We start from the raw sequence: 16,331 nt of genomic DNA, 5'->3' as shown, positions 1-16,331 counted from the left end.
TAACATGATGGAATAGTTTTAAGTAGACATGCTTTTAATATCTCCAAACGATGTACAGTGTGCGTTGGTTCATTGGTGAACTGAACGCAAAGGAAACACGGAGCTGCAGGAAGACCTACTCCTGTGTTGCTCCCTGAAGGCAGCATCTCCCTGGTCCAGTGGGATTCCTAATTTAGTTTTCACCGGTGGCCAGCCTTCTAAAGAAGAACCAGAGGGTAGTGGTAAAGAACCAGCTCCTATCGTCTAGGAATTAGGGGAAATGAAATGGTAGACAAATTAGCAAAGCAAATTCTTCTCTAGCATGAGGAAATAGCGGAACTTGCACTCAGTAAATCTGAGGCAAAAGAAATGACAAAAAGGTCTGTCCTCAAGGAGTGGCAACGCAATTGGGACATTACACCTTTATGCATTACAGACAAAAATCAACAGAGGCCAGACAGTCAAAAGGAAGAACACATATCAACAAGATTAAGATTAGGACATCCAAGACTGCAGAGAACATTACATTAGGTAGGGAGACTTCCATCAGGAGTATGTGAACAGAGGAAACAGGAGAACATGTGCTGTGCAAAACACACACACTAAGGACAGGGGTCAGGAATACTGTTATTTTATTGAAGACAAACTGAATTATTAAAGAGAATACAGCATTTTCTTTAATTGTATTTGCGTTTTTTGGGGAGATAATTCTGGTCCACACTCCGGTACATTAGGTGGCGGTAATGCACCAATAAAGCTGAAGAAGAAGAGTCACTTCCGGTCTCTGCAGAAGCTTCTCATCGTGGGTAAATAATAATACATGTTCTGCTTTATGTTATTTAGATCTCCCAAATGCATACTTGGTTTGGGCTTTCACTATGAGCACTAGACCGGAAGCAAACCCTTTAAGGGCCGCTGGATAAAGATGAAGCCGCTGTTTGACAATAACAGCAATCTAAGGCTAGCATTAGCATCGAGCTAAACAACAAACAATATCAAACCTGATTCATGTTATTGTTAATCATTATTATAAGCCTTTATTTATGGCCACGTCCAGGGAGTAAAGGATTACATGTGACGGGTTAAGAGGGTTATTACAGATGTTACTATAAACTGGGGATCACAGAGTTAGTAACCCTGACAGAGCTCACAGAGTTAGTAACCCTGACAGAGCTCACAGAGTCAGTAACCCTGACAGAGCTCACAGAGTTAGTAACCCTGACAGAGCTCACAGAGTTAGTAACCCTAACAGAGCTCACATAGTTAGTAACCCTGACAGAGCTCACATAGTTAGTAACCCTGACAGAGCTCACAGAGTTAGTAACCCTAACAGAGCTCACAGAGTTAGTAACCCTAACAGAGCTCACAGTCAGTAACCCTGACAGAGCTCACAGAGTTAGTAACCCTAACAGAGCTCACAGAGTCAGTAACCCTAACAGAGCTCACAGAGTCAGTAACCCTAACAGAGCTCACAGAGTTAGTAACCCTAACAGAGCTCACAGAGTTAGTAACCCTGACAGTGCTCACAGAGTTAGTAACCCTGACAGAGCTCACAGAGTTAGTAACCCTGACAGAGCTCACAGAGTTAGTAACCCTGACAGAGCTCACAGAGTGATCAGATGTTCTCTCCTCTGTCAGCTCTTCTGTTCTGTAGTGGAATACTTTAAGGGTGAATCTATTCGCCTGCTCCTTGAACAATGTAATTACATTTTATTTACTTTTTTTGAATCACTGACAAAAGTAACAAATAAAGTTGAGTTTGGAAAAAAGAAATCGGATTTCTGAGATTGAATTCAGATTTTGGAGAAAACCAAATAACATTTAACCCGACAGCCTTCTGTTGTCCAACACATTTACATCCCAAAGCACAGGTGTGGCATAGACTGTGAATATGTTTGCTTGTTACCTGACAGGAGTTGTTTTTAATTCCTCAGATTAGGGCCCCTGTCGGACCACCATGGCGGACATCAAGAACTTACTGTACGCCTGGTGCGGGAAGAAGAAGCTGACGCCCAGCTACGACATCCGAGCTGCAGGGAACAAAAACCGGCAGAAATTCCTGTGTGAGGTGAGGCTGCGTTTCTACAGGAATTTAGAAAATAAATAAATAATATTAAAAAAAAATCTGAATTCTGAGATTTGTCAAATTTTCAACAAAAAAAAAGAAAACCAAAATCTCCAAATTATTTATTTTACTCTCAAATATTTATTGTTTATTCAAAATATAAATATATTGTATAATATATATAATATAAGGATTGAGATATCTCAGAGAGTCCTGACGTCTTGCTCCAGTTCCTGACCCGTTATTCTCCTGCGCTCAGGTCCGTGTGGACGGCTACAGCTACATCGGGATGGGAAACTCCACCAACAAGAAGGACGCTCAGACCAACGCTGCCAGAGACTTCGTCAACTTCCTGGTCCGCAGCGGGGAGATGAGCGCCTCCGAGGTGCCGGCACCGGGGGTCAGTACAGAGATCACGGTGTCCTGGAAGCACTCGCGTTAGACCGTATCTTTAAAGAGGCCCTGCTCTCTGTGGAGCTCCCTCTACCTCTGTAGGTGTTACTGCATGTCAATGGTCTGCAGAGGCTAAAATCCCTGTGTTCCTTCAGAGGGACTTTCGTCTTATTCAGAACCATCAAACCTTACTTTCTGTTTCTGAGTTCTGTGCAGGACTTCTGCTGTAATGGAGTCTATGTACATGCCTGTAGTGGTACTGGTATCTGAATACTTCTCATCACTGGTTTTAACAGGCTGAAGAAAATGGCCGAAAGCCAGGTGTCCGTGATTCTGAAGAGCTGATTGGTTGAAGCATTATTTAAAGGCTGAGGTGTTGTCTCCTCAGATGAGCGCTGCAGCTGGAGATCAGCCTGATGGAGTAACAGGTGGAGGATCAGGAGGAGTAACAGGAGGAGTAACAGCAGGAGGCTTTGGAACCCTCCCCTCCAGCGGGCCTCTGCCTCCTCACCTGGTGGTGAAAGCTGAACAAGGTACTATTTTATTCATCATTATTACACAGCTTAATGTAATACTGGATTCTGATTGGTCCATTCGGACATTTTAGGAGGTATTAGTACTCACAGGGAGAACTCCCATTGGACCAGGGAGAAAGGATAACACATCACTGTGTGTCCTTGTTGTTAGAGGAGAGCGGGCCGGTGCCGGGAGTGACGGGACTCGGATACTCGGGAGGAGGAAGCTCCGGGTGGGGGGGAAGAGGAGGAGATGGAGGAAGAGGGGGAGGAGGAGGAGGAGGAGGAGGAGAATGGGAGCGAGGAGCAAATCTGAAGGAATATTACGCCAAGAGAGACGAGCAGGAGGCGCAGGCGGTACGTACCTTCCTGCTTAGATCTTCACGTAGGAAGAAATGCAGCTTATTTTCTTCCTGTCATTCATGTAACACTCTCACCTGCTCTTTACTTCAGTTGATTGGTTATCAGTGAATGAAAATGTTTGTATATATATTCAAATAAACCCTCCTGCAGACTCTGGAGTCGGAGGAGGTGGACCTGAACGCCAACCTGCACGGGAACTGGACTCTGGAGAATGCCAAGGCCCGTCTGAACCAGTTCTTCCAGAAGGAGAAGTCCAGTGCCGAGTACAAGTACAACCAAGTCGGCCCGGACCACAACAGGTCGGATCAGAACTCCACACACACACACACACACACACACACACACACACACACACACACACACACACACACACACACACACACACACACACACACACACACACACACACACTGCATGAGCTGCTGCAGTTATAAAGTATTAATGAATTATTATAAATCATGTCCAAAACTCCAAGCTTCCTAGTGTGTGTGTGTGTGTGTGTGTGTGTGTGTGTGTGTGTGTGTGTGTGTGTGTGTGTGTGTGTGTGTGTGTGTGTGTGTGTGTGTGTGTGTGTGTGTGTGTGTGTGTGTGTGTGTGTGTGTGTGTGTGTGTGTGTGTGTGTGTGTGTGTGTGTGTGTGTGTGTGTGTGTGTGTGTGTGTGTGTGTGTGTGTGTGTGTGTGTGTGTGTGTGTGTGTGTGTGTCAGGATGCTGCTGTGTGTTTTTCTGCTGGACTGCAGAAACCCAGAGACCTCCGCAGTGTGTCGGCTACACCACAGAGATCTCACTGTTCATCGCTCCGTGATTACTGTCCTATTATCAGCATTATTCCCGTCCGTCCACACACACGCTAAGGCCTCGCTCTGGACTCGTTTCTATTCATGCAAATCTAGGTTAACACAATAACCTATAACCCTAGATTTGAATTCTGTCCTATTCCTCTTTGTTTTTATTATTCTGCACGTTGAAATCTGTGTTGAGTAATCCGCTTTGAGACGTTACCATATCCCTTGATAAGCCTTAATGCATAATGATAAAAAGAAAGCACATTGTTTAACCGACGTGACGTCTCTAAGTAGTGATGTGCAAAATTACAATACAAATATCTATAAATACATATGTTAGAATATCATGTAAAAATGCAATAACAGTATAATTATTTTTAATATAGAAAACAATTTATGGGAACATAAGACGTTTAAAATGTTCAATAAAATGTCGAATAAAAACATGAATTGCAAATAATCTTGACAAGTTAAAGTAGAAATGTGCAAAGACAGGTACAACAAACGAAACGACGGGGTGGCATTCAGCTGTGTGTGGACAGGTGATGAATATTTGGAGAGGAAGACGAGGGTGACACCGGAACTCACTCCCTCTGATGAAGACATGGGGCAGCCTTTAGGTCCAGTACTAAAGCTGTCCCATGGGTGGCGCTATGAGGGGTTTGGGTGTGATTTCTGGTGTCACCGCAGGGCAGCGAGCAGCCGGAGAGCCTCACATCTCCATCTGTGATTTACTAATCTCAAGTCTGGCAGAAAAACACACAGCCTCCTCCTTAGAGCCCCGCCACAGGTGAGTTCATCACGTCCCCTTCCCAAGCTTCCTTTTATGTTGAAAAATGCTTGGGAAGTGAAGCTGGAATGTTTGTGTCTGCAGGAGCTTCATCGCAGAGATGCAGCTGTTTGTGAGGCAGCTCGGACGAAGTAAGACAGTATACATGTTTTTCTGTTCTGTAAATATTCACTTAGCCTCTCCATAGACATTTAACAAATACAGCTTCTGTTTACATATTATCAAAGTGTGAGTGAGCCTGCACCCTGAGGACCCCCCTCTGTTTCTTGTTCTGATTGGATGTTTTTGAGTCGGTTCCATCTGAGGGTCGAATGTCACGGCGCTCTGTTCGGCTCGAAAGCTCGGCGACAACTTTTTTATTTTTTAGAAATGTTTGACTTAATCGAAGGATTTGTGAGAACTTCAAAATGAAAGTGGGCCCAATCATGCACCCTGAGGAACTCGTGTGCTCTCATGTTCTCACAATAGGACATTTGTACTTCAGCTTTTGAAATGTTTCTTTTCAACGTAACCAAAAATATAAAGCTACTGTTTACAAATCTTCAAAGTAGAAGTGGACCATGCACCCCGAGGAACCCCTAATGTCCTCAATATAGGATTCTTTTAGTTCTGATTGTATGCTTTTTGAGACATTATCATCAGAGGATCCTCGCTGCGTTCTGTGCTCTGCAGGGATCACGGCTCGAGAGCACGGCTCCAACAAAAAGCTGGCGGCTCAGTCGTGCGCCTTGTCTCTGGTTCGGCAGCTCTACCACCTCGGGGTGCTGGAGGCGTACTCCGGGGTCACCAAGAAGAAGGAAGGGGAAATGGTAAGACGCCCGATTTATTAGAGCGGCTTAAGTGTCAACATGAAGCTGCTTCCTGTGCTGCGTTCAGTGTCTCAGTGTCTCAGTGTGTCTGTGTGTCTGTGTGTTTGCAGCTGGAGGCGTTTGATGTCAGTGTTTCTGCAGAACTGCAGCAGCAGCTGGCCGCCACCGTCCAGGAGCTGGGCGTCCACATCCCCCCACCTGTGAGTCCAAAGAGCCCCCAGGCCTCAGCGCTGCTCAGTGTTGATATGATTATACTCCTAACTTTATTTATACCATTATTTAGTATAGTAAAAGATATGGTGTAACACAGACACGAGGAGGAGGAGGAGGAGGAGGAGGAGGAGGAGGAGGAGGAGGAGGAGGAGGAGGGTGAAAGATGTTTTCTCCAAAGAGCGGATAGAATGGATTATATTAATACTGAGAGCAACAGCATTTTGTAATAGTTTTTGTATGAAGGCCTTTAGAGTTAAGACCAAGCTACAGAAACACACACACACACACACACACACACACACACACACACACACACACACACACACACACACACACACACACACACACACACACACAGTCAAGCATACGTAAAGCAAAAAGCAACAGCTCATCTTTTCATGCGATACAAATTCAATGTGATGGATGTAGAGTCAAATCTAGTGGGGGCCTTAATGAAGAGGGGGGTTTTAAAGGCGTGATTTACAAGACCAGAGGATCTGAGGCTCATAACAACAAGTGAAAGATGAAAGATTCAACTTTATTGTCACTGCACAGAGTACAAGTACTAGGACAACGAAATGCGGTCTCTGCATTTGACCCATCCTAGTGTTAGGAGCAGTGGGCTGCCATTATGTACGGCGCCCGGGGAGCAGTGTAGGTAACCGGGGTCTTGCTCAGGGACACCACAGTGGCACTAGGTCTTTCGGTGACCTTCCAGTTCCCAGGCCAACCCCCTATGGACTTCGCCACCACCGTGCTGTAAGTCACTGAGGTAATCAGTATGTCTGTCCCCCCCCCCCCTGCAGCCTGCAGACCCCTCCTGCCCGGTGTCTCTGATCCAGGGGAAGATGGCGTCCTTCGAGCCGTCTCAACGCCAGAGTGCAGCAGGGGTCGTGCCCTGGTCGCCCCCCCAGGTCAACTGGAACCCCTGGACCAGCAGCAACATCGATGAGGGTCCGCTGGCCTATGTGAGTCCAGAAATACAACTCTATTCAGGAACATGTTGGACCGTGCAGTAGCTCATATAGCCCAACATTAGCCTCCTTTAGCTTAGCGGTGGAGACGTGAAGTCATGTGACCGTGCTGTAGTTCCTCTATAGCCCAACATTAGGCTCCTTTAGCTTAGCGGTGGAGAGGTGAAGTCATGTGACCGTGCTGTAGTTCCTTTATAGCCCAACGTTAGCCGCCTTTAGCTTAGCGGTGGAGACGTGAAGTCATGTGACCGTGCTGTAGTTCCTTTATAGCCCAACATTAGCCGCCTTTAGCTTAGCGGTGGAGACGTGAAGTCATGTGACCGTGCTGTAGTTCCTTTATAGCCCAACATTAGCCACCTTTAGCTTAGCGGTGGTGACGTGAAGTCATGTGACCGTGCTGTAGTTCCTTTATAGCCCAACATTAGCCTCCTTTAGCTTAGCGGTGTAGACGTGAAGTCATGTGACCGTGCTGTAGTTCCTTTATAGCCCAACATTAGCCGCCTTTAGCTTAGCGGTGGAGACGTGAAGTCATGTGACCGTGCTGTAGTTCCTTTATAGCCCAACATTAGCCTCCTTTAGCTTAGCGGTGTAGACGTGAAGTCATGTGACCGTGCTGTAGTTCCTTTATAGCCCAACATTAGCCTCCTTTAGCTTAGCGGTGGAGACGTGAAGTCATGTGACCGTGCTGTAGTTCCTTTATAGCCCAACATTAGCCGCCTTTAGCTTAGCGGTGGTGACCTGAAGTCATGTGACCGTGCTGTAGTTCCTTTATAGCCCAACATTAGCCGCCTTTAGCTTAGCCATTTCATTTATTTTCTGCAGTGCACTCCGGAGCAGATCAGCAGCGAGCTGCACGACGAGCTGATGTACCAACTGGACCATGACGAAAACCTGCAGAAGGTCAGACTGCTTTCTTAGCATCAGAATTATGATATTTTATATACATATATTATGATAAGATTATTGTAAGAGAGTATGAAACCGTGAGGGGGGTGTTTCAGATCCTGGGGGAGCGTGACACGCTGCCCGTCAAACAGTTTGAGGAGGAGATCATGGCGGCTGTGGAGAGCAACGCGGTGGTGATCATCAGAGGCGCGACGGGCTGCGGGAAAACCACGCAGGTGCCTCAGTACATCCTGGACCGCTTCATCAAGGCGGGGAAAGCCTCCGACTGCAACATCGTGGTCACTCAGGTAAAGAGGAGCTATTGTTCTGTCTGTGTTGAACTCTGGGACCAGGGGTGACTCAGGTGAAGCTGCAGGTGAAGAAGAGCCACACCTGTTGCTAACTCTTTGCCTCCTCCCGCAGCCCCGTAGGATCAGCGCCGTGTCGGTGGCGGAGCGAGTGTCCTACGAGAGGGGGGAGGATATCGGGAGGAGTTGTGGATACAGCGTCCGCTTCGAGTCCGTCCTCCCTCGCCCTCACGCCAGCGTCCTCTTCTGCACCGTCGGTATGTAAACCAAAAGGTTTCCCAAGAGCTCAGACTTTACTGATCCTCACAAAGACGTGGTGTGTTGATGTGTGTGTGTGTGTGTGTGTGTGTGTGTGTGTGTTTGTGTGTGGTGTGTGTGTGTGTGTGTGTTTCAGGGGTTTTGTTGAGGAAGCTTGAAGCAGGGATCCGAGGCATCAGCCACGTTATCGTCGATGAGATCCACGAGAGAGACATCAACGTGAGTCCAGTCTCTCCCTCCAATCAGCTCAGGGCTGCGTATCATGTGACCTGAACGCGGAGCGGCAGAGCAATATATAGAGGATGCTCTCAGAGGAACTTTAAGTCTTCTTATATATATTCTGTGTTCAGTTGGATCGCTCAACTTGACTCAAAACTAATAAATAATCTGAATTTTAAACATTTAAATTCCTTTTATTACTGAGTTTTTAATAAACTATGTTCTTTATAAAAACTTCTAGACTCATATTTTATATATTTAAGATAAATGTTAATAAAGTTTCATCTTTTAACTTCAGTCCCGGTCGTTGATATTATTGTTTCCAGAATTTGACTGATATAATAAATAATGCCACTGTTGTCTTAAATATAGTTTAATTAAACTATATTTATTATACTGTGTGTGTGTGGTGTGTGTGTGTGTGTGTGCAGACAGACTTCCTGATGGTGGTGCTCAGAGACGTGATCCAGGCGTACCCCGAGGTGCGCGTCCTCCTCATGTCGGCCACCATCGACACCACCATGTTCAGAGAGTACTTCTTCAACGCCCCCATCATCGAGGTGTTCGGACGCACCTTCCCTGTGCAAGGTACCTGACCTGCCACACACACACACACACACACACACACACACACACACACACACACACACACACACACACACACACACACACGTTAAATGACTCTGATGGAGGGAGGCTTGAGGTAACCCAGCCTGAGCTCTCTGACCCTCTGTGTTCACAACAGAGTATTTCCTGGAGGACTGCATCCAGATGACCACCTTCATCCCTCCCCCGATGGACCGCAAGAAGAAGGACAAGGACGAGGAGGGAGGAGGAGAGGAGGACGTGAGGAACCTTTTCCCTTACTATCACTATCCCTTGTTTCTGCAGGAAGTGGAAACATCAGTAGAGGATAACACTCAGAAGCAGACATTGAACCCTCTGAGGTCATGTTTGGCCCGCCTGGTCTACCTACAACAACAACAGCCTCTGATTGGTCAACAGACCTCAAGCAATGCTTCATGGGATGCATAAATAGATGTATAATCTCTAACTCCCAGAACATCAATGGATAAATCTTCATAAAAGACACCCTTTGTTGGTTTATATGCTTCTTGAAATAAAATAACACCGTTTTTCTAGAATAGATTACTGATCGCCTGAGAGTGGTGCAAACCAGCGGCAGGATGTGTGATGGAGGTGCGGCGCTGGGCTGAGTCTTGCATTTGAAACTGAAGCTTAAGCTCCGCTGCGGAGGTATTTCCGCTCGAGGGTCGACCTCTAAACTTCACCATCACTGCAGACAACAGGTTCCAGACCCTCAGGATCTGGGAGTAGACTCTGTATTTAACTTCATGATTTACCACAGCTGCAAAATATTAAAATAAGAACCTGTCTGTCTGATTGGAGGAAAACAATTCATATTCAGAGACAAAATTATAGAGGGTTGATTGTCAGAGTTTGAAACCTTCATCCTGTGAGCAGATGTGGAGGTGGAGCAGCTCTCTGAAGCGCTGGACACACTCTTGGTTTGTGACAAAGCTGTAGATGGATCATAACCACAGTTAAATAACACAGAGGTGTCCACTCCCCCCCGTAACACCTGAGATGTAAAATCCTTTGTGTTGCAGATAAACGCAACATGTTTTGATCTTTAGACCTCCGTGTTTCAGTGAAACAGAAGGACCCTGAGTCCCAGATCTGATGATAATTATTCACATTCAGAGATGTATGGATAGGTGGAGCAGCTCTCCCTTTAAGCGTCGTACAAACCCCTGTACCCTGCCGTATTTGAGGGTGGGGGCAGCAGGTAAACTGTGGGCTCTCTGTTCTGCAGACTAACTGTAACGTGATCTGCGGCCCGGAGTACTCTGCGGAGACGAAGCGCTCCATGGCTCTGATCAGCGAGAAGGAGACGTCCTTCGAGCTGGTGGAGGCTCTGCTGCGGTACATCGAGACGCTGCAGGTGGGGGGGGCAGTGCTCGTCTTCCTGCCTGGCTGGAACCTCATCCACGCCATGCAGCGGCACCTGGAGACCAACCCACACTTCGGTATGCCTAGAACCGCTCTGACACTTTGGTGGATTCCAGTAAAGGGACGAGAGGACACTTTCTCTTTGATTTTGTTTCCTTTTCTTAAGGTTGGAATGAAATGCAGCTTCTAGATGTTTCACTGTGTGTCAGTGTGCAGTTCAAACAGAGCGCCGTGTCTTTTGTTGATGTGTTGTATTTGTTTCCAGGAAGTAGCCAGTACCGGATCATGCCCCTGCACTCACAGATCCCCCGCGAGGAGCAGAGGAGGGTCTTCGAGCCGGTGCCCGACAACATCAGGAAGGTCAGCGACTGAAACAGTGAAGTCCTTGTTTGTAGACGTCTTTAAAGAGACAGAGAACTATTTAAATATTCATGATACTGAGCTTATATTGGGAGGACACACTCAAAGAATTTACCCATTTAAGTCTGCATGTACAAGACAGATATCTCTAACTTCAGAGTGTGCCACTGAGGATGATACTCTGATGAGGGGCTTAAGTCTCCTGCAGTTGTCTCATTAAATAAGCTTCAAAACTCACAGAAAATCCCAGACTTTTGCTCGTAAACTTTCCACTTTAAGCAAACAATCTTGACGTTGTCTAAACCTGGTGAAGTGAAGCCAGAAAACCATATCTCTGTTGGTCCGAAAGGGTGTCATGAGTCCAGAGGTATGAAGATGGTGTCGAATAGAGCGTCAGACGGCAGAGACAGCTTTGTCTTTACGGAGCTTCAACGTCACGCTGTTGTTTACCTTATAAACAAGATCAGCGCCTCGCCATCACCTCAAACTAGATCTTTCTAGGACAAACCCTGCTCCTGCATACGCCCTCATACGCCATGGAAAGGGTTTTATTAAACCAACATTCCTTCTGTTCTTGTTCTTCAAATTGAGAATAAATACAGAAAAGAAACAGCGTTTTAGTCTGAGAGGGTTTTTGTGACGCAGCAACAGGATCCTCATGAGTTTAGTGAGCAGTAAGAGACCAGCTGTGTGTCTCAGGACGTCTGATGACTCTCTGACCTGCAGGTGATCCTGTCCACCAACATCGCAGAGACCAGCATCACCATCAACGACGTGGTGTACGTCATCGACTCCTGCAAGTGAGTGCCTTCAAGCCTCCAGGAGGAGAACCTTCTGCTCAGTGTTCCCACAGACCGCTTCATCTCTGTGTTCTGCTCCTGCAGGCAGAAGGTGAAGCTGTTCACGTCCCACAACAACATGACCAACTACGCCACGGTGTGGGCCTCCAAAACCAACCTGGAGCAGAGGAAGGGCCGAGCGGGTCGGGTCCGGGCCGGGTTCTGCTTCCACCTCTGCAGCCACACTCGCTTCCAAAGGTGACGCTCACTTCTGGATTACTGCTCTGCCAATCTGCCGACTCTGTGATCCGACTCTGTGATCCAGACTCTGAGCTCCCGACTCTGTGATCCAGGCTCTGAGCTCCAGACTCTGTGATCCAGGCTCTGTGATCCCGAATCTGTGATCCGACTCTGTGATCCAGACTCTGTGATCCAGGCTCTGTGATCCCGAATCTGTGATCCGACTCTGTGATCCAGACTCTGTGATCCCGAATCTGTGATCCGACTCTGTGATCCGACTCTGTGATCCAGACTCTGTGATCCAGACTCTGTGATCCAGACTCTGTGATCCAGGCTCTGTGATCCCGAATCTGTGATCCGACTCTGTGATCCAGACTCTGTGATCCAGACTCTGTGATCCAGGCTCTGTGATCCCGAATCTGTGATCCAGGCTCTGTGCTCTAGACCTGTGCTGCAGCAGAGGAAGGGCGTCCTGGTTTCTGTCCCTGACTGTGTTCTGGTCCTGTAGGCTGGACACTCACATGACTCCGGAGATCTTCCGGACTCCGCTGCATGAAGTCGCTCTGAGCATCAAACTGCTGCGGCTCGGCGCCATCGGTCACTTCCTGTCCAAGGCCATCGAGCCACCGCCGCTGGATGCCGTCATCGAGGCCGAACACACTTTGAGAGGTACCACACACACACACACACACACACACACACACACACACAGATGTCGAGTTCAGTATCCTGCTCTGATTGGGGGGGTCTGGTGAGTCTGACGGTTATCCTGCGTCCCTCCCTCAGAGCTGGATGCTCTGGACTCCAACGATGAGCTGACGCCTCTGGGACGCATCCTGGCCCGGCTGCCCATCGAGCCGCGCCTCGGGAAGATGATGATCATGGGCTGCATCTTCCAGTGAGTTCTTCTTCTTCTTCCTCCTCTTACGACCCAATGTTTGTACTGCTGTTTTCATGCAGAGAAAAGAACGGATGTCTTTAAATGAGCGTATGTCGCCCTCTAGTGTCGGCGATGCAATGTGCACCATCTCCACCGCCACCTGTTTCCCGGAGCCGTTCATCAGCGAGGGGAAGCGCCTCGGCTTCGTCCACAGAAACTTCGCAGGAAGCCGCTTCTCCGACCACGTCGCTCTGCTGTCCGTCTTCCAGGCCTGGGACGATGTCAGGTGTGTGTTTTGTACTCTGGTGTGGACATACTGTACTTTGTGCAAATATCTAAAGCTACAAGTTTTACATTTTTCAATCACTTGATGAAAAATGACACTTTTACCAAAAGTCAAAGTCAGGTTTGGAATAAAACATGCATGATGTTCCTGCTCAGGATTAACGGCGAAGAAGCAGAAATTCGTTTCTGTGAACACAAGCGTCTCAACATGTCGACTCTGAGGATGACCTGGGAGGCCAAAGTCCAGCTGAAGGAGATCCTGGTCAACGCCGGATTCCCTGAAGGTGCTGTAGTTCTTTTATAGCCCAACATTAGCCACCTTTAGCTTAGCGGTGGTGACGTGAAGTCATGTGACCGTGCTGTCGTTCTTTATAGCCCAACATTAGCTTCCTTTAGCTTAGCGGTGGAGACGTGAAGTCATGTGACCGTGCTGTAGTTCCTTTATAGCCCAACATTAGCCACTTTTAGCTTAGCGGTGGAGACGTGAAGTCATGTGACCGTGCTGTAGTTCCTTTATAGCCCAACATTAGCTTCCTTTAGCTTAGCGGCGGAGACGTGAAGTCATGTGACCGTGCTGTAGTTCCTTTATAGCCCAACATTAGCTTCCTTTAGCTTAGCGGCGGAGACGTGAAGTCATGTGACCATGCTGTAGTTCAGAAATAATGAGGTGTTAATATGTGTTCATATTATCTGCTGAACTAAACGTTTGTTTGACTTGAATATTTTCTGACATAATCCAAAATCACTTGGAGAGATCCCATTGGACGGGAGATGCTGCTTTCAGGGACCAACACAGAAATGCGTCATCCCTGCATGACTTCATAGGTTTTAATAACACCCCCCTCCACCCCTCAGAGTGTCTGATGACGCAGATGTTCAACACCGTGGGTCCCGACAACAATCTGGACGTGGTGGTCTCTCTGCTGAGCTTCGGCTCATACCCTAACGTCTGCTTCCACAAAGAGAAGAGGAAGATCCTGACGACCGAGGGCCGCAACGCCCTGATCCACAAGAGCTCCGTCAACTGCCCCTTCACCAGTCACGACATGACCTACCCCTCCCCCTTCTTCGTCTTCAGCGAGAAGGTAGGAGACGCCCCCCAGTATTCCCAGTTTCTCACACCGTTTTCTTTCCATTTATTATAAAGAGGGTGTGTGTGTGTGTGTGTGTCAGATCCGGACCCGGGCGATCTCGGCTAAAGGGATGACTCTGGTCAGTCCCCTGCAGCTGCTGCTGTTCGCCTGTAAGAAGATCAGCTCTGACGGGGAGGTGGTGACGCTGGACGACTGGTGAGAGGACGGGCTGCAAACAGGAAGTTAGTCAACAGGAAGTGAGTCAACAGGAAGTGAGGCGTGACCTTTCTCCACTCTGTTCCCAGGATCAAGCTGCGGATCCCTCACCAGGTGGCAGGGGGGGTCGCTGCCCTGCGCGCCGGGCTGGAGGCTCTGGTGGTGGAGGTCGCCAAAGACCCCGAATACATCCGACACCTGGAGCAGAACCACCAGCAGCTGCTGAGCGTCATCAGGGCCACGTCCAGAACCTCTGCTGCTGGACTCAACATGATGACCAGTAACAGCAGCAGGTACACACACACACACACACTCACTCACTCACTCACTCACTCACTCACTCACTCACTCACACACACACACACACACACACACACACACACACACACACACACACACACACACACACACACACACACACACACACACTCACTCACTGTTTTCAACAGCCCAGTTATAATGTGATGGACTCTCTCTCTGCAGGATGGGAGACGGACCACGACCTCCGAAGATGGCCCGCTATGAAGGGGGAGGAGGAGGTGGAGGAGGCTGGAGGGGAGGAGGAGGAGGGGGCTGGAGGGGAGGAGGAGGAGGGGGCTGGAGGGGAGGAGGAGGAGGATATGGGGGAGGAAGAGGAGGAGGGTATGGAGGAGGTGGAGGATATGGGGGAGGAAGAGGAGGAGGGTATGGAGGAGGAGGATATGGGGGAGGTGGAGGATATGGGGGAGGAAGAGGAGGAGGGTATGGAGGTGGAGGTGGAGGTGGTGGTGGTGGTGGAGGTGGAGGTTATCGGGGAGGTGGGGGAGGATACTGAGGAGGAGGGGGAGGTTATTAAATTCCACCGTCCAGAAATCTGATCAGAATTCAGATCTTCTTCTTCATTGGTGTTCTTAATCAGAGCGTGATAGTGATGACGAGGATGAGGATGGTGATGAAGATGTTTTTGTTATGAAACAGTGAACTGTTCCAGCTGTAGGATGTGACCTGTTGTTCTGTTTGTGCTGCTAGAATAATAAACGTTCGATTTTCAGTTTTGCGTTTTGGTCTTGTCCAACATTTCAAATGATCTGATGTTTTTTTACATTTGTGTAACACGAGATTTGAGTTTGAAGATCTCAAAATTCTTACTTCCAGAAATGTTTTTTTATCTCAAAGTGTAAAACATTTCAAATGTTTCTGAAAATCCGAAACGTTCTCAACATGTCGTCTGAATTATGAATTATTCACAGAATTGTGAAATCATGAATTCTGACTTTTTTCAGAGAATCTTTCTGAATCTGTTTTTTCCCAACATTGAATTTTTCCTTAAAAACTCCTAATTATTTTCCTGATACAAAGTCATTTCTGGATCTGAGGCCCTGCTCCTCCTGTAGGTCTGTAGGTGGTAGTGCAGGTCAATGGTCTGCAAAGGATGAAATCCCTGTGTTCCTCCAGAGGGAGTTTCTCTCCCACTTTAAATGAGCTACAGTGGACAGCAGGGGGCGCCACCTCTCTTCAGTTCTTCAATATCTGCATTAAAAAACATTTGGATAGAGAGATAGATTACTCCTCTTTATATCTTGATTATTAGCCATGCATTAACCCATTTGCCTCGAGTCTATAAGAAGTAGAATAAAGTAAAACAGGAAGTTTGTTTTTCTTCAGGTTAGTTTCAAATTCAAAGTTTGGTAATAGTCCAGATGTGTTAGCTCGTTATGAGTTCATACCTCTTGCATCCTCGCTGCTGCTCCTCCCTGGTCTCCCCATCATCCTGTATCTGGGCTGTTACTCCCTGAGTTAAAGATAAACCTTCTTTGACAGATGTTTGCTTCACAGTCGGAGCACAAACGATGCTGAGTGAAATAAAGACTGGTCTCAGTTCTGATGGAGATCTAATCACAGCTGTGTGTTAATGCACTTTATTTAAACCTATTCATCTCTTTATCTCCTGTGTGTTACTTCACTCCAGGTTCAAAGATCAGGCTGAAAAC

General features: G+C 47.6%; 1 protein-coding gene across 1 annotated transcript; it reads left to right on the top strand.

Annotated features, from left to right (window-relative positions):
* Nucleotides 1-712: 712 nt before the first annotated feature.
* Nucleotides 713-15,391, top strand: dhx9 (DEAH (Asp-Glu-Ala-His) box helicase 9). The gene is made up of 28 exons (XM_063885893.1): nt 713-785; nt 1,914-2,047; nt 2,304-2,444; nt 2,826-2,970; nt 3,125-3,309; nt 3,466-3,614; nt 4,973-5,019; nt 5,561-5,697; nt 5,808-5,897; nt 6,717-6,878; nt 7,707-7,784; nt 7,886-8,077; nt 8,193-8,334; nt 8,472-8,554; nt 8,986-9,142; nt 9,300-9,400; nt 10,392-10,605; nt 10,794-10,888; nt 11,615-11,688; nt 11,773-11,925; nt 12,416-12,576; nt 12,694-12,805; nt 12,912-13,073; nt 13,229-13,356; nt 13,928-14,157; nt 14,246-14,361; nt 14,451-14,654; nt 14,845-15,391. Exons 2-28 carry the CDS (start codon nt 1,937-1,939, stop codon nt 15,173-15,175), a joined length of 3,900 nt encoding a protein of 1,299 aa, XP_063741963.1. The 5' UTR covers nt 713-785; nt 1,914-1,936; the 3' UTR covers nt 15,176-15,391.
* The last annotated feature ends 940 nt before the right edge of the window (nt 15,392-16,331 follow it).

The sequence above is a fragment of the Eleginops maclovinus genome, chromosome 6, assembly GCF_036324505.1.
Source record: "Eleginops maclovinus isolate JMC-PN-2008 ecotype Puerto Natales chromosome 6, JC_Emac_rtc_rv5, whole genome shotgun sequence".
NCBI lineage: Eukaryota > Metazoa > Chordata > Actinopteri > Perciformes > Eleginopidae > Eleginops > Eleginops maclovinus.
Note: the sequence above shows the minus strand (reverse complement) of the source record. Positions and strands in the feature narration are given on the sequence as shown.